The sequence below is a fragment of the Rhea pennata genome, chromosome 5 (assembly GCF_028389875.1).
Source record: "Rhea pennata isolate bPtePen1 chromosome 5, bPtePen1.pri, whole genome shotgun sequence".
Taxonomy (NCBI): Eukaryota; Metazoa; Chordata; class Aves; order Rheiformes; family Rheidae; genus Rhea; species Rhea pennata.
In genome coordinates, this window is record NC_084667.1 from 37,527,654 (window position 1) to 37,550,311 (window position 22,658).

General features: G+C 38.9%; 1 protein-coding gene across 6 annotated transcripts; it reads right to left on the reverse strand.

The window, feature by feature from the left end:
* Positions 1–368: 368 nt before the first annotated feature.
* Positions 369–22,325, reverse strand: HPS5 (HPS5 biogenesis of lysosomal organelles complex 2 subunit 2). 6 transcript variants are annotated; one of them, XM_062576551.1, is made up of 24 exons: positions 22,238–22,325; positions 21,431–21,662; positions 19,997–20,167; positions 19,468–19,578; positions 18,561–18,625; positions 18,240–18,432; positions 16,292–16,425; positions 15,284–15,499; positions 14,874–14,945; positions 14,525–14,613; positions 13,342–13,520; positions 12,948–13,106; positions 11,607–11,766; positions 9,781–9,904; positions 7,834–7,980; positions 6,976–7,050; positions 5,873–6,480; positions 4,322–4,445; positions 3,845–4,000; positions 3,204–3,323; positions 2,766–2,879; positions 2,297–2,403; positions 1,309–1,594; positions 369–503 (listed from the first exon to the last, which is right to left on the reverse strand). In XM_062576551.1, exons 3-24 carry the CDS (start codon positions 20,102–20,104, stop codon positions 443–445), a joined length of 3,408 nt encoding a protein of 1,135 aa, XP_062432535.1. In that variant the 5' UTR covers positions 20,105–20,167; positions 21,431–21,662; positions 22,238–22,325; the 3' UTR covers positions 369–442. The 6 variants fall into 6 exon arrangements, with proteins under 6 accessions (XP_062432535.1, XP_062432534.1, XP_062432536.1 ...); XM_062576550.1 differs by having other exon boundaries at positions 21,431–21,761; positions 22,238–22,311; XM_062576552.1 differs by having other exon boundaries at positions 21,431–21,638; positions 22,238–22,309.
* Between the last annotated feature and the right edge of the window lie 333 nt (positions 22,326–22,658).

Sequence of the window (22,658 nt, forward strand, 5' to 3'; positions counted from 1 at the left end):
AAAAACAGATACTGTCAGAAGCATTCCTAGAGCTACTTGATAAAGTGAAGGTCACACACAGGAAAACAAAACAAGTATATGCTTTGCTGTTTCCCAAGAATGGCTGCTCATATTTGCAACAAACACTAAACCAACTCTATACACAGTAATTTAATACTTCGGGGCTTCTATTTTACACAATAATCACATGGACTCAGAGGGAAGAAAAAAAAAGAAAAATCAGGATTTTTCATCTCAGGTCTTTGAGTGTAATTTCAAGATAAATACTGGATTGTTTCAATTTAAGCTCTAGAATTCAAAATTCATTCCCAAAAGTATTAGAAATTGTCACAAATTCCTGACAATGAATTCCCCCAGACGAATTGCACTGAAGTTTAAGAGGCATTTTAATAAACAATAGTTACAGTAAAAAGTATGTTCCCAAAGTTTTCTGAATTGTTTCCTATGCTTGCTGAGACCATAAGAACCGGTCACACCTTTCCAACATGGACTGAATCAGGGCTCTGCAATAAAAGGAAAGAAAATTAAACACTAGAAAAATGCAACAGAAAGAACAATTGGGTTTGGTTTTGTTTGCTAAAGCAGTTTGGCAAAAGCATGATTCTGTTTCAGAGGTAACATCATGACAACACCACACATGTTCTCCTCGGAAGAGGACGGGTCAGATCCGAAAGTATATAAAGGACTAAGCAAATCAGACATCTCTTTCATGGCATCCACACTCAGACTTGCTCACATGCCAGAGGGCCAGGGCTTGGTGTGACAGAGGTTTTAAAAGCCTTTAAATTGCCACTAATCTTTTCAGAACACAGTATCATCTGTTTCCCTGTTCTTTTCCTGAATTAGATTTAGGGTCTCTGAAGTAACTGTTCCTCAACTGTTACAGTAGCAGAGCAGGTTTTACATTTTGAACTTACTCATAGGGGTCTATGGCAGATGTGTAAAATCCCAATCTCTAGCCAAGGGATAAGCTGTACAGATAATTGCTATAGGAGAGCAAAGTGGCCTCCCTTCTCCATCAGTTCTTTAGTTTTGAATGGATTCCAGTCAATAACGAACATATGTTTTTCAAAGGAAACCACCTTTAACATATTATTTCCTGTTTCCTCATTTTCCATTTTCAGGGTGCCTACATTGCATATACATAGCTGCTAAGTAAGAGAAAAGCTTTCAACTGACTTTAAAGCTCCAGAGACAAGATGTAAAGTATTTTATTTTCTTGGTATCTGACAAAAAAAATTTGAAGCAACATGAAACCCAGAATGAACAGTGTGCATAGACAGATCTCGTACTGACTTGCCATCTCACCTTTGCCTTTTCTCAGCAATTCTCAGTATCTCACAGACACTAGTAAACCTCTCGGACAATTCTAGGGAGAAGCCGCACTCCTGCAACAGAGGCAAGGCACGATTTGGGCCAATTGCCTTTGCCAATAAGAGAGAGACGTTTTCTATAGTGATGCAATTTGCCCAGCTGGGGCTACCATTGCTGACAGCATTCCCATTCTGTATGCTGTGATGGAGGGAAGCAGCACTGTGATTTTCTGCGAGATGCAGAAGAAACTTCCATTCTTCTGTAGTCTCTGGAATCAAACCTAGATTCAAAAGGAGACCGTTACCACTTTATTTGCAAAATAAAGATTTTTTTCAAGCCTATTATTTTGAATATATCTGCACTTAAACAGGCACCTAGCATTCTGATTTTTTCTTTGAAGTTTTAAGAAAACCTCAAGTGCCAACAACAAGCAAATTGTGTACAAGGCTGAGCTGCCTTGACTGACTCAGTGTAAAGATCCAGCACTGAACTATTCACAAACTTTTATAATAATTCAGTGTTTAAGAGTCTGGATTAAGTCCAAAGCCAAAGAATTGTTTTCTTCATCTAAGGCTACTGGGAATTTTCTTCTGAAGTTCTGCCACATAACATACAATGCTTTGTTCATATCTTGTGGGGGGTGGTGCTGGTGAGAGGAGTCTTGAACTGGACTATCAGAGTAGCTGTTCCTCCATGTGTACCACCAGGCTTGACTTTCACTTCTGCCTGATAAACAACTCAAAACTCTTGAGGCTTGGCACATTCTCTGTCAAGGCCGATTTCAAGAAGCATAGTAGCAAAATACAACACTGGTCTATGGGTTTCAGATATGCTGCACTACACACTTAGTTGAACCTCTACCAAAGCAGAGGCATTGTCCGTTTGTTAAATCTCATTCAACTTGGGACAAGCCTAATCAGTGCGTAACAAGGGAAGTTCCTGTATTACATGGGTACATTTACACAGCTTAAGATTCACTAACCATCTTCTCCATTCAACAGGCTCAAATCATCCAAATGAGCAATATTAGTAAAGGCTTCTATTCTTCTATCCAGCTCCAGACAGAGAAAAAGATATCCAGGCCAGAATCTTAAATAAGAGAGTAGAGATTTCCAGGAATCAAATACTCGGTCTAAACTAAAGCCAACAATAATTAAGTGCTTTTTTATATACAACGAAGACAGAAGCCACTGAATTTCTTGAACACGAAGAACAGTCCTGCTCACTGCAGAACAAGGACACAGGAAATACCCCCAAACCAAAAGGAACAGCAGGGTACTGCATGCATTCAAACAAACTCTGGGAACTAAAAAACATTTCATGTTTTGAAGATTAAAAGAAATCAATTCAAGTAAGAAGCAGATGGGTGGTTTTCATTTGGGTCTTTCATTTGGGTCTGTATGTGTCAGAATACCAAACAAGCATCAAAAATAATCGAGCTTTCCTCTTACCCATATGATTTACAGATGTCAGCCATCTTCTCTTTTGTTACAAAGTCAGATGGAAGTTTAATCAAAAGCAGAATTAGCTGACTGTAGCCCCAAGTAAACAAATGTGATCGTGGCCTGGAAAAAGAGAAATTCAGTTTTAAAGCATTAATAGTTTTCTTCAGAAATTTAACATTCTCTCTACAAGGAAGTCAGCTATATAAAATGAGAGAAGGAAAAAGATGAAACTGCATATGCAATCTCAATAGAGCAGTCTTGCTGGAAAAGATCTCAGAGAAGGAAGTTATTTAATCCTTTGGTTGTTTTTGCTGAACTCTGGAGTACAAGAAACATTCCAATGATTCAGTGACATTCAAACTGTTATATAAGACCCAAACAAAAACCTACAGACCAGGTGAAGCCTTTTGCGTCACTCAGGAACTCAGGCAAACCCTACTTTACCTTGGATTTCCTTCTGCATCCACAGTATTTGTTCTTTGTGGTGCATCATGAGAAACTGCCAAGCACAGCCAATCTAGTCGTAATGATTCAGGCTGCAGAAGAGATCTAAGGAGACAGGGTCTAGAAATAAAGTACATAGAAAAACTATCAGTTCTAAGGATACTGAATATGGAGCAGTAAAAATTCTATGTGTGTGTGTGTGTGTATGCATGCACACACATGCTCCAAGTCAAAACATGGATATAGATTAACTATCATGACACAGTGCCTGGAAAAATAAAAGCAGTTCTCAGCACGTAGAAAAGCCTAGAATGATTTATATTTCTAAAGACTGATGGGAACAACAGAAAACCATCAGGTTGACATTTTTTTTTTTAATGCTAGTCTAACCTTGGCATACTGAACTGCAGACACAGGAACACAAATAGTCAGTTCCATTTAAAGTATCATACAAAAAAAACATTTTAAAAACAGAAACTAACCAAACGGATAACTCAGCCTGAGACACCAGCTGAAACTGGCAGAATGAATGAGAACCCAATCCTAAAGAGCACCAAATAGACACAGGAATGGTAGCTATGTGAACAGCTGCATTAAGCATAGTCCACATACAGAAGAAAAAGATTATACATTCCCTTTACCTTTTGTCCTCCGGCTTTGATTTCACAAGACTATCTAAATATGCTAAAAAGTGAGCTGGGTTGTTCCTGCAAAGTTGCCTGATATCTGAAGGCAAAATAGAAGGGTGGAACTTGATCAAGGGGCGAAGAGCCGTTTCCCCAAACTTTTCATAAAGCCTGAAGAGAAAGGACAAAAACAAATTTCAGTGTCAAACAGCAGCAAAAACAACCATTTTACCAAGACAGAATACCTATTTCAAATTCAAGCACTCTTGTAAGTTCAAGATACTATTGAAAGATGATCTCTTAAGAAGATTCCCTAACTAGATGCATCAGAAAGCTTCATGTAATGTTAAGTGAAAAGCTCTCAAAAACCCACTCCTGATAGCAAGCTAACAACAGTTGAGAGTTGGAAAAGAAAAAGAAAAAAAAAAAAAAATGAAAGAAAGAAAAAGCCAAACAACCAAGAAAGAAAAACAAACAAAAATGTCTACAAACCTCTGAGCATGTGCCAGTAACAGAGGGCTATCATCCCAAGGCCCCAAATCATGCAGCTGTTTCAGTATTTTCAGCATATCTTCATTTTCCATTGCCAAAACCACTGGATTGCGACAAGTTAATTCTGAAATAAATTGTTGTACGTGTTACAATATAAAGGCAAGTTTTTTTTTTTTTTTCCTAATACACACACAGCTGTTATTAAGCACTAGAAACACAAATTTCCATTACTTTCATGGAATTTTCTCTTTGGCTAACAGTGATAACAAGTGAACAGATTCTACTTGTTCATTTCGTAGAAGTCAACATTACTAAACTGTACAAGTCACAGTTAAAATGATAAGGTTAAGACATGGAATAATAGTCTCAATATATTTTCCTTTTCTAGGTGACCCTGCTGAGCAGGAAGGTTGGACTAGATGATCTCCAGAGGTTCCTTCCAACCTAACTGGTTCTATGATTCTTTTCTTTAGCCTTCAGAGGAAGCAACTTCTCATACAAAGATAGCCCACTGCAGAACATATGACTTGCTGAATATAATGTAACTGTGCATTAGTTTTCAACAACATACAGTTTATTTTGATTTATAAATAAAAACTTCAATGTGGTCACTGACCTCACAGGAAGCAGAATTCAACACAACCCCCAGTCCTGCAAAATCTGTGTTTTTATCTATGGGAAGGGGTATAGCCCACTGAGGAGAAACTGGGAATGCATATATTACTTTCATTTCTAAAGATCTCGTAAGAATCTGGACAGTGAATATTCCCACAACCCCAAATATCAGATACCAGTCATCAACACAAGATGCTGTTGTTTAGCTACTCTGTCTGTAGAGAATCAATATCAAGACTTTATTTCAGTCTTAAAAGAAAATGCATAAAGCAGAAGCTGAATGCACAGAAAAGACCAATTTCTGTTTTCCAGTATAATCAGGAAGCTTTGTTTCAATACGGCTAAAGGAACAGCAAAAAGAGCAGAAAGGATTTTTATGGAAAAGGAAATCTGAAGTGATCACAAGCAATTTATTTTCACAGAATCACTTTCCTGTTCAGTTTCATTTTGCATTAATTCTGTTTCTCCAAGTTGAGCCTTCCCTTTGCCTTGATACTATACTTGTTACTATACATAATTGATTTTAATTAAAATGTTTCAAAACTGTTCTTAGAAGCACATACATCCGGTTTTTAATTTGCACCATGCTCAAGCAACAAACTGCATAATAAAGTAAAAGGTTCAGAAGTAGTTTCTGTAGAATTGCTAAACAAGGTGCAGGGGGCGGCTTTGTCTCATAGGAACCAGCAGGAAGAGGTCTTTTAGGTAAAAACAAAACAAAGCAAAAACTCAGAAACAACTCCCCCCCCAAAAAAACACATCAATCAACTTCCCCCTTGTACTGAAACTACCACATTATTTCCTTCCATCTGAAGAAAAATTTGCAAACATGAACCGGTGTGCATTTTCAAGCTTTTTCTTTTTTTTTTCCCAAATAAAGTCTTGTTTTCACTAATTTATTAAGAGTGTTACTTGTAATAAAATCTCATTAGTTACCTTTCAATCCTTCAATGTATGTTTTCCACACATTAGGACTGTGTGTGTAGCTGGTTATAATACACTGCTTTACTCTTTTCAAATCCAGAAGAAAGAAGTAGCTTTGTATAAACCTACAAGCCAAGGTCCATGAAGCTGCTAGTGGCGGAGTTTGATCAGAACTTTCCTTAACATTACCATTTCCACAACAAAATACACATAGCTCAAAACACAGTGTTGTCAACTCAGTGAGATCTTTCTGAACATCCTGCTCTATGACATATGGAGGAGACACTTGAAAGCAGCAGTCCGAAGTTCCCATTGAATTAGCATTATTTTCACACGCAGTTTTGCCTACACAGGTTTCAACAGTATTTTCTTTTACAGTGCAGGCTTCCAAGATACCACTCTGTTCTTTGTCTACACGGTCTTCACCATTTGGATCCAGTTGCAGGTTTTCCTCCTGGACTTCCTGCTGTTCTTCAGCACATGCAATCTTGCATTTCTTAACAGATGAAGCAGAACATGCATTGCTGCCAAACTTTTCTTCCAGGTAAAAAAGCCATTCCTGTAAAACCCTTCTCATATACTGTGGTTCTAACAAAACCAGCGGATCCTGAAGTTTGGCTCTGTAGCATAAAAGAGAGGCCTACTGAGTTGTTTGACAGTTTTAAGATGCCACAAGTGGTATGTATGTACTGCATAACTCAAAGTATACTATTAAACTTGAATTACTCTGTTCAAATGTACTCTGCTTCAAAGAGAATTTAGACTACATATACTCTTTACATTTGATGTTACTATGTTTACTATATTCTGATTTCCCCAAACACTTCAGAACTGAGTTTATTTTGTCTGTTAGAGTTTTTGTTCTGTTTTAAAGTGTGCTTGTAGTTAGCAGAGAGTTGCTCTAGTGTTATCCTTTAGCCCTCTATAAGCTTGTAGTTCTACTTGATTTTAATGTGAAAAAAAATTACTCTGACGAGTGCCATACAGTTTACTTACATGTTATGTTAATAGATATTTACAGCATTACTTTTATGTATGCAATGAATAAAAAGAAAATTTATCATTTTTCTACCGAAGCCCAACATGTTCATGCACAAATAAGTTTCCCTGCTTACATAGCTTTCGCTGTTGCAGCCTTGAGATCTCTTAGATGGTCCTCTTCTGGAAGTGGGCAGCTCTGTGATTCTGATCTGGAGCAGAACATACTGATTTCAGTCCCATCTTAAGTATTGTATTTAATCTAATAATTTTAACTGAGGCTTTTCCTCCAAAATCTGATGAAACAACATTAATACCATTATTAAAGAAATAAAGCTCCTATTTCTAAAGAAGCAGCAGAAATTATGGATAAATTGGATACAAATAGCAACTATTAATATATTAGGGGCTTTCTGTAATGGCTTCTATATCAACTACAGCAGATTTCAGAAAACACTAGATGAAATCAGTTTCATGCCACCATACAAAAGTTAATCTAGAATGTTTCATATTCTTATGATTTCCTAATTTAACAATTTATCTCTGTGTTCACTGGAAAAACTATTAACAGAGTTCAGTGTTTTATAATCATCATTAAAAAAAGATGTTTTGAGGGAGACAAAGCATTCACTCTGCATTCAGTAAGGGCAGGAAATAGCCTGTCCTCATCCACGTCTGTAACTGCAACAGGCATCACAGGTACATTACAGGTACATTAACGTTTCTGAATACTCTACAGTCTTGCTCCTCAGTTATTACAGCACTACAGAGATTGCTTTTCCAACATCCAGAACAGTTCATTGCCTAAAACAGCTTCTAGGTAAGGAGTCAAGGAGAACCAGTGAAACCACCAAAGTAACCAAGACAGTTGGAAAAATTTACAAAAGCCTCATTCAACTCCTCATTCTACTTGAAAACACAGATTTTTCTTTAGACTGCTCTCCTCAGAACATCCAGCAAATGCAATTGTTAAGATGACACGATTCTGCACTCACTCTTTTTCTTCCTGGGGAAATGCTACCACATTAACAGTCACCTCCTGCAGCTGCTCATCATCCTTTGCTTCTTGCCTCCCTTTAATATCAGGGCTCACATGAAGGGTGCCAATCTTTTCAGTAGTTTTGCGTACAAAGCTGGAAACGCTAGAAGTCAAGTTAAAACATTTGAAATTATACTAAGTTAACAAGTGAAAGAATCAAGTGCTTTCTTTTCTTTCTATCCAAACTATTACTTCAAAAACCTTTATAAGCTGAAGGACTCTTGAAAAAAGCATCACATTAGTGATGACCGACAACAACAACAATCAGTAAGAAAAACCTCAAAACCCGTATTTCAGACATAGTCTATACTTTCAGGACAGAGGATCACCAAGTATTTAAGATGTGCTTTTTTTGCTGCTTCAGAAACAGGATCACATATCAACATTAGTGCTCAGATTTTTATATCTGCACATACTATATAGCAATAAATGCAGACTGGCTACGTGCATTTTAGAGTTCATAAGCAGTAAGCATCATTAGGAAATTATAGCCTCTTTGGTGGCAAGAAACTGTTTTACAGTACTTCACATTGATGCTTCAGAGTACAAAGCTTAATGAAAGCTTTGTTTACTAAGTTTACAAATTTACAAAATTCACAGATTACAAAGCTCACAGAAACAGGAAAGGAAGCTTTCTGGGTCATTAGTATGTATTTCTTAATATACTTTACCAGGAGAAAGGCCAGCACACATATCAAAAGTCAACTTTCAGCCACCATGAAGAGTACTAGGATATCAAAAATTAAAGAAAAAACTCAAAATTCTGCTTTCTAGCTAATAACTAGTTTAAGAGCATCAAAAAAAACAGAAAGTCAATCCTTTGACTTTCAAGGGTCCTCCAAGAGAATCTGGCATTGTTTACTATACTGAGGTACAGTAAAAGTTAAAGATTGCTAGAGAAAAGGGAAAAGATTCCAACAGAATACAATAATTGAATCTCAGTATACAGACAAGCTTAAAGGGAAACTTGAAAAATTATCCGCAACACATGATAGCATTTTAATCACAAATAGAAAAACAGAATATAGCAGGCATTTGAAAATTTAGTATTGATTACTAGTAATAAATGTTTCTACTAACAAACAAATACGGCTTAGAATAGAAAGAATTCATGACAGGGCAAGTACTTCTGAAGCTTATTCTGAGATCCTCGCACTTGACATCAGCTACAACTTTTTTATTTCAAGATGTAGGACTCATTTGTATAGTCATTAGCAGAGCTAAGCAATTTTTCAGGCCACTTCTACAAATCAACCAAGTTTTAAATAAAAAGCAATTTTTTTTCAAATTTTTAAGTTACATACTTAGTATCACCTATTTTATATTCGTTCTCCTTTAAAAATACAATTTCAATTTTGCATGAAACAGACATTATCATATTTACCTGCATTAAGCATAAGCTACTGTTATTTCATAAACATTTAGGAAACTGATAACATTCACTGAAAGGGGTGAAGAAGGCAGACAATGTGGCATACTTTGGGAACATGTTTTGGCAGTATCTAGCATCTTCTAAAAGTTTTAATGTTTGCCCACAAGCTATACAGGAATTCTTCTCACATTCCTTCTGTATTTTAAGTTGCAGAAGAGCTAAATCCCAAAACAACATTCAGTAAGTCTGTTCCAAGTACAAACCACAACCTCAGTTTACAGGGTAAAGTCAAACTTTCTTAGTAGACATTCAAAAATTGAGGCTGAAATCTTGGCTCCATTGCAGTTAACACCAAATCTTCATACTTTAGAGTCAAGATGAAAGCTTTATATTGCTTGCATCTTCTGTGTTTTACTTCGTATGTTACATTCTTGCAGATCAGAGCATGAACTAAATCAGACAAGGCTACAAATTCACATGAGGGAAAAGTGGCAGGATGTAATGGATGAATGAATCTCCTGCAAGTTTTACCTTTCCTTGACAGCTTGGAGAGAGACGAGAGGAGATGAGGAACGAAATGACAAAGGAATACTGAATGGGAGAAATGTCTCATTCCGATCAGCCTCAACCGTCACAGATGCATGAGATACGTTGTCTAACAAATGGAAGTGAAATAAAGAATCATGAAACAGTGGTTTGTCAAAAATGAAACACTGAAACAAAACACAAGTCATTAATTCATTACTGGATAACCTTCATGGGATATTTTCATGCTTTAGCTTGAAGAGGATGTAAATATCTACAAAATGTTTTGATTAACCATTTTGTAGCACAAACACACACAGAGACACTGCATCTTTAAGTGATGTGACTATGGAAAAAGGTACTTTTAAGTAATGATGACACTACATTTTGCAACATTCAAAACTATCTGCATTTTTGAGAGAAAAAGATGCTATGCTATTACAAAAATTCTACCACCAGACACCACAATATCTCTAATGTAGATAGTGCCTAAAGGTCAGAACTGATTCTAAAATTCTTGTAAATAAGGCTGCTTTTGTTCATCATATAGATCTAGCAACCCAAGAACTTATGACAACTTACGTAAATAGAAGCAGGGAAATCAGTTCCAGTTCCGGGAAGGAGGGCTTGGGGGAGTCATTCACTAAGTATATTTATCTTAAATACCACATGAAGTACACATGAACAAAAAAGCATCTAGAACTTTTCTACTTTGATTCAACAATTTATCACTTGTCGACTGAAATTGAAAAGTTCTAATCCTGGTATTCAAAAACTATGATTCTTCATTTAACAGATTTTTAATGGTGAAAATGATGCAATATGCGCATCAGTATAAAAATAACAAGTGAGCAGGAAATGGTAAGTGCAAAGGAATGGACTACAAACAGCATTTGCTTTAGTCAGTAGAACAAAACTACTACAAAGGAGTAAATATCAATTCCTACACTCTCCCACTGCAGTATCCCTGGCAAAGCAACCAAATTATCCCCCTCCTCAAATGACATATACTCTGCAAAAGCTCAAGAGTAGACTTTCTAATAACTAGAATTAAGCATGTTCCTCATCACCTCAAGTTTCTGCATCCCCCACAAACTGAAGCACAGCAGAGAACATGATCTATTACATTCTACCATTCTACTCTAGCTTTTATCCAGAGACAGATATTCCAGGGGGAAAAGGAAGAAAAAGCAGTTCACCGGATGGTCTAAGTGTTAGTTACTAATAATTATACAATTCCTATGCTAATGTATATATAAGATATGATGCCCTCTATAAATAAGATCCTGCAAGAAAGTTAGAAACTTTTACCCTAATTCTACTGTTTTCCCTGAAGTAACATAAAGCCAGAGCCAAGATTAACAAATTCTTTCCTGAGGCTGAAATTACTAGTAGGGTACTGACTGCAGGCAACTAGCATTTGAGGCACAATAACACTGCTATAGTTAGCCCGGACACTCTCTGCATTAATGCTGAACTACACAAAGGGTAAAAAATAATTGTGTGATATCTTGGCTCAGAAAAAAACTGCTAGATCACTTTTTTTTTCTTCCCCTGGGGTGGGGACAGGAGTTATTTATTTTTGTCTTTTAACACTTAAATTTCTCTGAAGCCACTATTTCACTCTAATGTTTCGAAAAAGAACATGACTGTTATAGATCACAGGTAGCTGCTGGACAGTGAGGTGCCTGTGTTCCATTGATCCAATTATAGTATTTAATCATGCATAACCTGAGAGTAGCAAATGAGAGCAAAGAGCAACGCAATCAGATTTTTGTAGAGTAAAATAACAAATGCATCTGAAAAATACAGTCTTCATTAAGGACTATTACCAGGTTCCACCTGCTCATCTTCCTGGTGTACAGGAAATTCTTTAAGTCTCTCATCTTCTGAAAACGTTTGACTGTGGAGAGAACATGAATCTTCATCTGACTGACTGCCTCTTCGACTAATAACGCGATATATTCCAGAGTCTAAGACACTGAAGCTTTCCTGTCAAACAAGGGAAAAGAAGTTGAATATACTGCAAGTTGCACTTTGTTAAACTTCCCAGAAAGAAGTGAAACAAATGTTTCCGCACAAATAACCTCTGAGTAGTTTATAATTTACCACTTGGAAGAGTCTTGTATAATGACATACTTTTGACATACCCAGAATGCAAAAGTACACGCATGCCAGTAAGTCTGTAGGCCAATGACTTTATAAAGATGCATATGCTGCAACTGCTTTCACGAAGGTAGCCTATGAACAACTGTTGCACTTGGTACAAGATCATGAGACAAAAACATTTCTGCTTTAGTCATATATCAGACTATATACCTGGAATCAGTCACTGAACCCCTTTTCACCTATGCACTCAAGAGTCCATTTTACTTTTATGCTTTTTGCCAGTTAACAATATCCAGACAGCAAAATCACAGACCCTTCATAACTATTTGCTTCCAGGACATACATATATCCTTTTGCTCATGGTCAGCCTATGTAGTTTACTTTCTCATCTATTAATGGGAGGAAAAAACAAAAAACAAACGAACAAAAAAACCCAAACTCATCTACCACATCAAGATGGAATTTACTTCACTTTTTTCAATTCTACTCTTTAAACACTGTTAAGAATGAAAGTGGCAACTGACCTGTTATTAATTATGAAATAGTTCCCCTTTCTTGAAAAGATAGTGGGAAACCAAATCAATGCCAACAAAAGAATGCTAGAAATACGCTTTGATTGGTTTCTCAGTCTTCTGTTTCACAATATTTAAACAATAGACAAATTTAGACAATATTTTAAATAGAGCTGGAGTAGTTCTGAACACGTGGACATCAGGCTTTCACCAAATACTACTACATTTACGAACAAGATGACCTTTATCGAAGCACACCAAGAAACTAAATTCAATCACAGAGAATGCCTTTTTTGTGTTCATCTTTGTCCGCATCTCAACCATTAGCCACAAAATAACAAGCAATGAAAGCAGAAGTATAAGAGTCTAAAGAATGGAAGTACTAGTATTTCACACCTCTCTACCTCTATTAACATTAGAAAGTAGCATTATCAGCTATAATATATAGCCACAATGAATATGAAAGCCTCACCTACAGAGTGAGGAACAAGATTTCAAGCCTTAAAGACAAAAAGCAGAGGGTAAAATTATTGACATTATCAACACACTTACATGAGATGAAATACTGCTCCTCCTACTGCTGCACGCGGAATCTGGAGGTTCCAACTTTGAAATCAGTTCTTCCAGTTGGGCAATAAGATCCTGTTGGGTTGAGATATCCAGCTGGGACTTCAAGTGTTCCAGCTTGTCTGGAGGTAAATTTTTTCTTGCCTAAAAGTAAACAGTGAAACAGAAGTGTTACTATTCTAAGGCAGAGGTGAAAAGCAAAAGGTTGTTTTTAAAAGATACCGTATATGCAGGCTAAGTTTCATATGAAATGTGTGATGCCTGATTTGTTTTTAAAAAAGTCCAAAAATACAAACTTGAGACATCCATGGAACTTATTGCAGGAAGGGAACAGGAAACTAAAGTTGCACTGCATACTTACAAAGAGATATTTACTTACTCTGCAAGAAATAATCGAGTTCTGGAAGAGACAACAGACCCTGGCAGCAAGGGTCCAGAACCCTCTTCTCATCAGACGCTCTATGCAACGGTCTACCAGCAGAAGGGAGAGGTGTATGATTCTTCCATTTGTATGCAAACAGAACAGTTCATTTTTGTAAACTGCAATATCCTGAATATCTGCAAAATCAGATACATAAAATATTTAAGAATGGAAATCACTAATCAGCATTCCTTTCTGTTCCTGAGGATAGGTGAAAACATCTGACTTCCAACAAGTGCAAGAGTCGAATACGTAGTACAACCATAGTATGAGGAACAAACACCAAACAGCACTAAGCTAGCATCTGAACGATAAAGCACAATTAAAATACTAAAACTCCTAGACATGCATTTCTAGAAAGTATTGTAAAGAAAACAAGCAAACACACACTTAAGTTACTGAAAGTTTCTTTTTCCTTTGAAGAAGAATGAAAAACTAAATTAAGACAGATAAAGACAAGAGAGAAAAGTGCAATTGTTAGCTTTGAAACTGAAGGAAAACATTTGCTAGGAGAAAAGCACTTTGACCTTTTAGCAGTTTTCAGATGATAGTCATGTTATATGCAAACACTCCATGACAAAGGCTCTGGAAATTTTACATCAAAAAAAAGGAGGAAGGAGGGTCTGAGAGAGCATGATCCCTAGCAGTTTGAGGACTAAGGGAATAACTGTACACATCCAATTATTTATGAAGCTTCACTTATGTGCCAATTCTCTGAAGTACATTCCTTTGTGTTGATTTAGACTGGCATTAAAAAGCTTAAAACCTTTAAGCTTTCAGCAGCCAGATTATCCCTCAAAGGATATACTTGAGAGTATGCCTGAATAAATACAACTGAGGAAAGGATACTGCCGACTTGGCTATTCCCTATCATATTTGATATTAAGATTCACTATAAATTATGTTTTATTTCTCAAGCATCTGTATAAGTGGTTTTGTAGGTATAGAAAAAGAGGTTGGTGGAGGGAAAGTGGTTGGTTTCTTAGTACTCAAAAGATATATAAAAGAAAGATAAGGAAAATGAGTTTGCTGATAAATGTTCTGCAATCCAGCTAAGGAAACAGAGCTTGAAAAAGCTCTGTGTTTGGTAAGGACTTCGGAAGTGACAGACTATTACAAAAATAAGAATCTTAAAGTTTACCTTTTACTTCACTCCAAAGTAAGACTTGAACACTTTGAGGAACAAAGATAAAAATGCCTCTTTCTGTCCAGGTCATTACACATTGCTCACTGTAAAAAACCAAAAAACAAACAAACAAACCCAAACCATAATTATTAAAAGATTCATTCCACTGGCCGCAGGCAGTCACTGTAAGCCAACATCATCCCTACATATGTTAAGTACAGCAAGTGAGAAATAGAACTGTTCTTTAGCACAGTACTTGGAAAAGTCGTATGCAAAAAGACTAAGGTTATGAGACAAATTAGAACACAACTCTTTTTTTTTAAATCTACTTTATCAACAAGACACCACGTTGAAAAATACTTACGTCAAATATAGGAGCTTGGGGAAAGATAAAGATTGTGGAGGACAGCTGGAACCAGTGTAATGAGGATCTAGCCTATAAAGCAACAAGTAAAATTATTATCTGTTACCAGGCATAACTACAATAATAATATATTGTTAAAAACAGAGCAATATTCTTAAACCTATAAGCCACATAAAGCTGGCTGAAATGTGTGTAGTCTTACGATAGACACATTCATTGCAGTAGATAAGCATGCAGTACTAAGGCCTTATTATTTCCGATAACTCCACTACTGGTTTCAATTACTACAGTAGAATGTATTAAGATTACAACTAGGATTAAGTCTGACTGCACTAAGAGTTCATTTCAACTCCTCAGTATTAACGCGGTTTGTCTCAGTTAGACATAACTGATAAAATTCACACTAGTACCCGAGAGTAACAACAGGGAGAGGTGGTGATGACAGCAGCTGCTTGAACTGATGCGTGCTTTGCACTTCCCCTTCAAAGTTCACCTCCCACATCCTTGAGCCAGGCCGGGCACAATATATTAATGGCTGCTGATTCCCACTGTTCTTTCCAGCTGGGAAGAAACAGGCTCCAAATTCTCCATCTCTTTCTTTGTTACCAATTTTCCAGAACTTCTCTCTGGTGGGCGAAATGTATTTATTCAGACAGCAATAATAAAGTATCTATTTATGTTTTTCTTGAGTCAAAATGCTAAATCCTAATGCTGAACTGGTTTTGAGGGTCTTCCTGGTTTTCTTTACAAATCTGTAATGATTATTATAAAAGACAGGGTGAAATAATATTTACAAGCGTCACCTAGAGTTGAATCTGGGAAGGGACATGAAGGGCAACAAGAAAGGCTTCTAAATGAGTATGAGCAGCAAAAGGAAGACTAGGGAAAATGTGAGGAAATGGGCACAAAGACACTGGAGCGAGCCCAGCAAAGGGCCACACAGAGGATTAAGGGATTGGCGCATCTGACATGTACCAGAAGAGGCCAAGGGCTGAAATTGTTCAGCCTTGAGGAGATCTTATCACCATGTCTAAATACTTGATGGAAGAGAGTCAAGATCACAGAACCAGATTCTTCCCAGAGGTGCCCCGTGAAAGCACAAGGGGAAATGGGCACAAACAGGCACACATAGGAAATTCCATTTAAACCTAAGAAAACTTTTTTTTTTTTTTTTTTTTTTTTTTAAACTACAAATGTAGCCAAATACTGGAACAGAATGCTGAGAGGGGTCATGGAGTCTCCATACTTGGAGATATTCAGAACCTGACTGGACACAGTTTTGGGTAATTTGGTCTAGGCGACCCTGCTTTGAGCAGGGTAATTAATTGGATGGGCTGATCTTCAAAGGTCTCTTCCAACTGCAGCTACTCTTCGTGATTCTGTAAAGTCCAATATTTTATAAGTAAAATATTACTTGCCTCTCAGTATCACACAAATAAGTACGTGTAAGTGAAGATATGAGCAGTCTTCCATCCAAATAATCAAGTTGAACTACTCGAGAGTCTACAGTGGTTATAATCTGAACAGGGAACATCACAAAAGTGGCAGCAGCCTAAGGTTAAAGGGGAAGAGGAAAAAAAAATGAGAGAGAGAAAAATAAAACCATATTGAGCCTCAGTTCAATGTAGAGAATATTGCATAAAGTTAAAATTGGAAAATTTGAAGTGTGTACTATATGGAATAAGACAAAGCAAGACAGTGCAATTCCTTTCTTCTCACTCCCTTACAAAACAAGGCTCTCATGCTTAGACTTAAAACTTCAAATCCTCCTCTTCCCAAAACCATTTTTGAAGATCTAAGGAGAACAAGAAAAACAAAACAAAACAAACACCCCACCCATCTTATTCACATATCAGCCTCATTTTTAGATGAAGAATATATTTCCCGTAAAATAGGAGGGTTTTTTTATTGTTGCTTTAGCAAACTTTGTTCTTCTGCTGATTCTCTCAGCCCACCTCTCCCAATACAGGTACTTTCAGCCAGCAAACAGTCCCACAAAAACATGGAAACAGATCCAAGGGATTACTCAATACAAAAAATTTCCCTCGAATTTAGGTGGCTTACATAAAATTTACACACTTGCTCTATATCTCTGCAGTAAATTACACAAATACTAATTATTATATAGTGCTCTCAATTTGTATAGGTGGCAAAACAAAGTAAGTCATAGACTTCTTAAGAAAAATATTACTACAGGTAGCTACACCCAAATTTTCTAGCAGTCACCATCTTTGATAGCTTAAAGCTGTTTTCTTTGTTAGAAATCTGTCAATTCTTTATTCTGAAAAACTGTATTACATTGCAGAATCAACAGGCCAATCCCTTTAACAAGCACAAGCATGAAAGTTGCCTTACTTTCTTCTGCTTTTCCCTCCCTTCCAACAACTTCCCCCACCCCTTACTTTAAATGCAATATTCTTGCTACTTCTAAGTCAACTTTCCTCCAAAGTATTTCATGAAGGCTAACGGGGACCTGAAAGAACACAACTACTTCCAGGTTGTGCTGCATTTTACAGATTAAAAGGAGGAGGAAAGACCTAGTAACAGTAAAACTTAAAAGAATACTCAAGAAGGGGAAGTAATCAGACTGCTACTCACTAACTTGTACTCCTTTTGCACAGAACTGAATGGATTTAAGCTTGCGGATCACCTTTAACTAACTCATGTCATTAAGAATAGAAGTATCCAGTCAGAAACTGGGAAAGACACATTTCAGAAACTGGATAAACACGTGGAGTTTCCCTGCTGATTCAGAAAGCCAAAAAAAACAGAGTCCATGGTTGCCCTTTTCCAGCTGACATCTGAATTGACGACTAAAAACACGACTGAATCTGTAGCTGGAGTCTAAGGAGTCCAACAGGCTCAGAAACACTAAGACCTTGGGCTTGGAACTTGCAAATTTCAAGAGGGAGTAGCTGAGCCAGGACTAACAAACATTTTTAGTATTACCCTATCCTAAACTAAAGGGAATTCTGTAAGACCAGGCTCTATCCTGGTTACTGCAAACGTTTTTAAGGCAATTTGTGGATTTGCTCAAATTTCAAGTCTGGGCAAATTTCCATCAGTACCTGAAGAGACACACAAAGTGAGTCTGAATTCAGTTTCTCTTTGTAGTGCCAAATCATGCATCAAAATATTTAATTCTTAATTCTGTACATTTCAAAGTATTTTTATGTTGTTACTAAATTAACTAAAAGTAGGGTGAAAAAAATTCAAAAGTAAAGTTCTTTATCCCAGCAGTCACCAAAGCTACCAGATCTTCATCAACTGGCAAGCTTTCTTCTATTCTACTTCACTAAAATAAAGATTCCCTATCTCATCCCTTGGGAAACCTATTCATCTCAAAGAAAGTACGTTAAATTTTACCTTGCCTTGTTTCGATGTGTTAATCTTGATGGCTGATACTTTTCCCACATGATCACCTACAAACACCCGAAGGGCAGCTGTATCCCAACACAGAGCTGTGACTTTTCTGCCCTTATGCTCAGAGGAAACATAAATCCTTTCCGGTTTCCCGCGACGTTCCTGATTCAACTCCCAGACTACTACCAGACCTTGGCTGCAATAGTTAAAAGGAAGTGAAACTTAAGACTAAATCTTTTAAAATTTTTCAATGTTCTACCAGAGATAAAGATGCATACACTAAAAATCTGAAAGCTAGATAAATATTTGAAGTACATCACTCACCTGGTGGCAACAGCAACATAGTCTGCATCATGTAAACAACAGGCAACCCGGGAAATGGCACCTTCCTGAAAGCAAGGAAAAGTTTAAAAGCAGGTCAAAGTAGTTCCTGTACTATCTTTACCAACATGCAATTTTTATCACTATGTATGAAATAAAATGTATTGAAGTCAACAGCTGCTACCAGGTTACTGTGGTGTTTATTTGGGTTTTATTTGCAATAGTGAATTTACTCTAAAAGATTCTGCTGTCAACAACGTCAGAGTATCAAGAGAAACAACAGCAGTTCATTCTCTACTTTGAAAACAGAGATCAGTCTCTTGCCCTTGTGTTTATGAAAGTTTTCTTAGAATTAAGTTAAATGCTTTCAACATTAAAAGGTAGTTGTATTCATGTTATGGTACAAGTACCAACGGTTCCCACAAAACAGCACCTGCTTGTAGAAATACATTCAGAGAAACAGCACTCACTGTCTCGATAAATGTTTCTTCTCTCCTTTCAGTAAAGGCAAGCAAGCTTACCTTTTCTTTGTTTATGCAAGTAGTTCATAGCTTGGACACCCAAACATTGATAGTTATCTACAAGTTAGTTGCTCTGGTTTCATATTTGAGGCTTAAGACTCCAAGCTATTCAGATGATTTTTTTGCCATTGTTAAAAGTATTTGAAGAATAGAGAGGCCTGTTCCTCTCAAATCATTTCTTTCACATTTCATGAAAACTATTGTACCACATCCTCAGGGGACATACTGCACTGCTACATTTTTTTTTTCTTTCTTTCAAATAGAAAAGTCAAAAATTTCACATTTTTTGGAGAGCAGAAACACCTGTTGACTTTCTTAATAAACATTAAATTGAAACAATTCCACTCCCACTTCCCCAAATGCTTTTCTGCACAGTTCTTTACCCTTACCTTATGGGACAGAAAAAGTCTCTGCTTCCAGCCTTCTCTCTGTATAAGGTTCAGTCCTCCTCCAGAAGTGCCTAGAGCTAGCCATCTCCTGGACACACCTACGCATGTGCACTGAAAGAATAACGATCATAATACAGAACACAGCAGCTAACAAGGACTAATAATGGTATCTTTTCTCACAATAACATTTTTGTTTTTACTAAAATAAGCTCAGAGTTTGCAAGCTTTGCATACCGCTCCTGAAACATTGACGGCACAGTTGTTTTCAAAGATATTAGAATAAAATTCTATGAGATTGGAGCAAACAGGAGAAGCTAGGAACCCTCTAAAATTTTTGTTAGCTTTGTAGTTCCGTTAAGAAAACACATACAGAGTAATAGGGTTTTCTGTCTTTACCTCTCCTTCTCCCACAAGCTAGCTTGCACACACCCAAAGAGAACGAGATTAATTTTGTGAGTTAATCAGAATAATAAACCAAAAAGCATAATTAAATGATTTTTTTAAAAAAAAATAAACAACACAACCTCACCTTCAGACGACTAGAATCCAGTCTGAGTGCAGAAAGCAAAGGATCCAAACATTCAAACTCTGCCAACACATGGTTGTAAGAGTCCGGAATCACTTGCACAGAGGCCATCGATGGACACAGGCTAGTAGTACACAGTCACTCGTGCATTACTGCTTCAGCTTTTAACTCTACCTGTCAAAAGTATGGTTAAGTTCTCTATTAGTCCACTTTCTGGTACTACTCATGTTCTTCTGTATTTAAGGAAATTATTACAAGGAAGACACTTAAACAGCACCAGATTTCATCAGGGTCCTCTTTCACGGAGGCCTGCAAAATTAGAGCCCTGCTTTGTTTACCATATGGTTTTGTTTAATTCGTTTCAGAAAACAACCTAGCAGAGATCAAATTTGAATCAAATTGTAGGTATTAGAAGTATTTACATCTATCTGAGAAACAAGAGCTCTGTCTTTCTACAGAAAATGCATTGTTTTATGTTAAAATGCATTCTTCCTCCCCCAACACAGATGCACACCTGATTTTAAACTTTCCAAAGCTCTATAGAGAAACATTTATCATTGGCATTTCACATCTGCATCTTCTTCCTCCTCAAAACTACAATTACAGAGTATCGGGGTTGTAACTTTAACTGATACCAAATTTAGAGTTCCATGTCTTTGTGCATTTTTAGTATAGCTATAAGCACATCTGCATAAAGTTACAGCATAGTACCTCCTATTCAGCAATACAAAACAGATAGCACCAAATGAAAAACAAGAATTAGTTAAAGGTGCAACCCTATATGTGTTTCCTAAGCAGCACATGCTGTAAAAAACAAAACAAAATACAATGCGTTGTGGGATATTTTTTTAATTTAGACTTTTGTATTGCTTAAAAAAGACACTACATGACATGATCAAGTCTTTGAACTTGTGTTTAACATGTGATGCTATAAATTAAATGAAAAATCCCCCCAAAACTCCATTGTATAAAAACATATATTGCTAGAAATGTGAAAGGTGATTCTCATCAGGCAGTAGGAAAGGACAGATATGTGTTTAGCCAGAGAAACTTGAAATTATTTCTTGACTATAATTCTTTATGAGAGTCCGTTCAATAGATTAAGACTAGAACATTTTTGCTGATTAAAGATTTACAACTTTGTTGCTGATTGTAGACTATTTGGTCCAGAAAGATATTCTAATGTCTCCTTTACGCGCTCTGGCAGAAGGAAGGGCACAGATAACTCTAACAAAGACAGGTTTGAAACCCCTCCCGGGAACTCTGCTCTCAGCACTCAGCAGCTGCCTTCGCTTTAAGCACACATTCTCTGCTAGCCACTCTCCAGCTTAAACGGGGGACAGCAAAAACAGCACTCCCCTCCCCCCCCAAATATACAGAGCAAACCACAAAGTATTACAAGACTTCATTAGCAAACTGCCGATTCCTTCAAAATACCTTTTCACTAAGGCCGTACAGGCAGCGACCTGTGCTCCACGGGCCGGGGGACCGCGGGCCGCCTCGGCCTGGGACGAGCACCAGCGCTCCGCCGCCCCGGAGCGCTACTTCACGGGACACGGAAGGGACGCTGCTCGACCACCACCCTCTGCAAGGGCACGATGGAGAAGTGACACAGAGCAACCGCTCACGCACGGCGGTTTCGGGCCTGTCAGGATTCGGAAGGCATCAGCTGCAAGAGTAAGAAGCTGTACTCGAAGAGCGCATCAGAGCCGAGATTTAAAATACGGGAAGTCAGAGCCGAAACTCTCAGTTTCTGCGCCAGAAGCCCCTGTTAGGAACGAGACACGCTGCTTCCACGCGCAGGCTTTGGCGGCGCCCGGCTGCAGCGCAGGGCCTCGGCCAGGCCGAAGCGGCCCGCAGGCAGCGGCCGCGCCGCGGCTTCACGGCCCGAGAGCCGCCGCCGAGCCGCGGCCTTGGCGCTGCGCGGGGCGAGCGCCCACCAGCCTCGCTCCGCGCGGCCTCCCGGCCTCCCTCGCGAGGAGGGGAGGCGTCTGCCAACCCCCCGCCGGCTGAGGGACATTTTGTAACGAGAGCCATTTTGCAGGCTGCCGGCTCCTTTTAACCCGCGACAGCCTGCGAGATGGCCCTCGCCACAGCTCGCACGAGGCTGCCAACCCACCCGTCTGCCCCAACCGCGGAGTCACCTAACCTGCCTGTCAAAGCGGAACATCCCCTTCTCTCACCCGCCCCGGCACGCCCCAGCCCCGCCGCGCCGTGCCCGCGCTCCCCGCCGCGGCCCCTCACCCTCACCACCGCCAACGGCCTCCGCAGCTGCTGCCCGGCCCCGCCCCGCCCCGCCCCGCGGCGGCCGGCGGGGAGGAGGGCGGGGAGCGGGCGCCCCCCTGTATCGCCGCGCGCCGCAGGAAGCGGCGTCACGCGCCCGCCCCCTTCCCCCCTCGGGCTGCCGGCGAGGGGCGGCCCCTCCCCCGCGGCGGAGCCGCCGAGGCCACCGGCGCGGCGCGGCGCGGGGACGGCGGCGGGAACGCGGCGGCGGCAGCAGCCGTTACCTCGTCGCGGCGGCGGCGGAGGCGGCGGCGGCGGCGGGGTTGGGGGGTGGGGGGGGCGCGCCAGGCCGCCACGTGACCGGGGAGGCGCCGCGATGGCCGCGGCGCGCGGCCGTCACGTGACGCGCGGGGGGCGCGCCATGGCCGCCTCGCCGTCACGT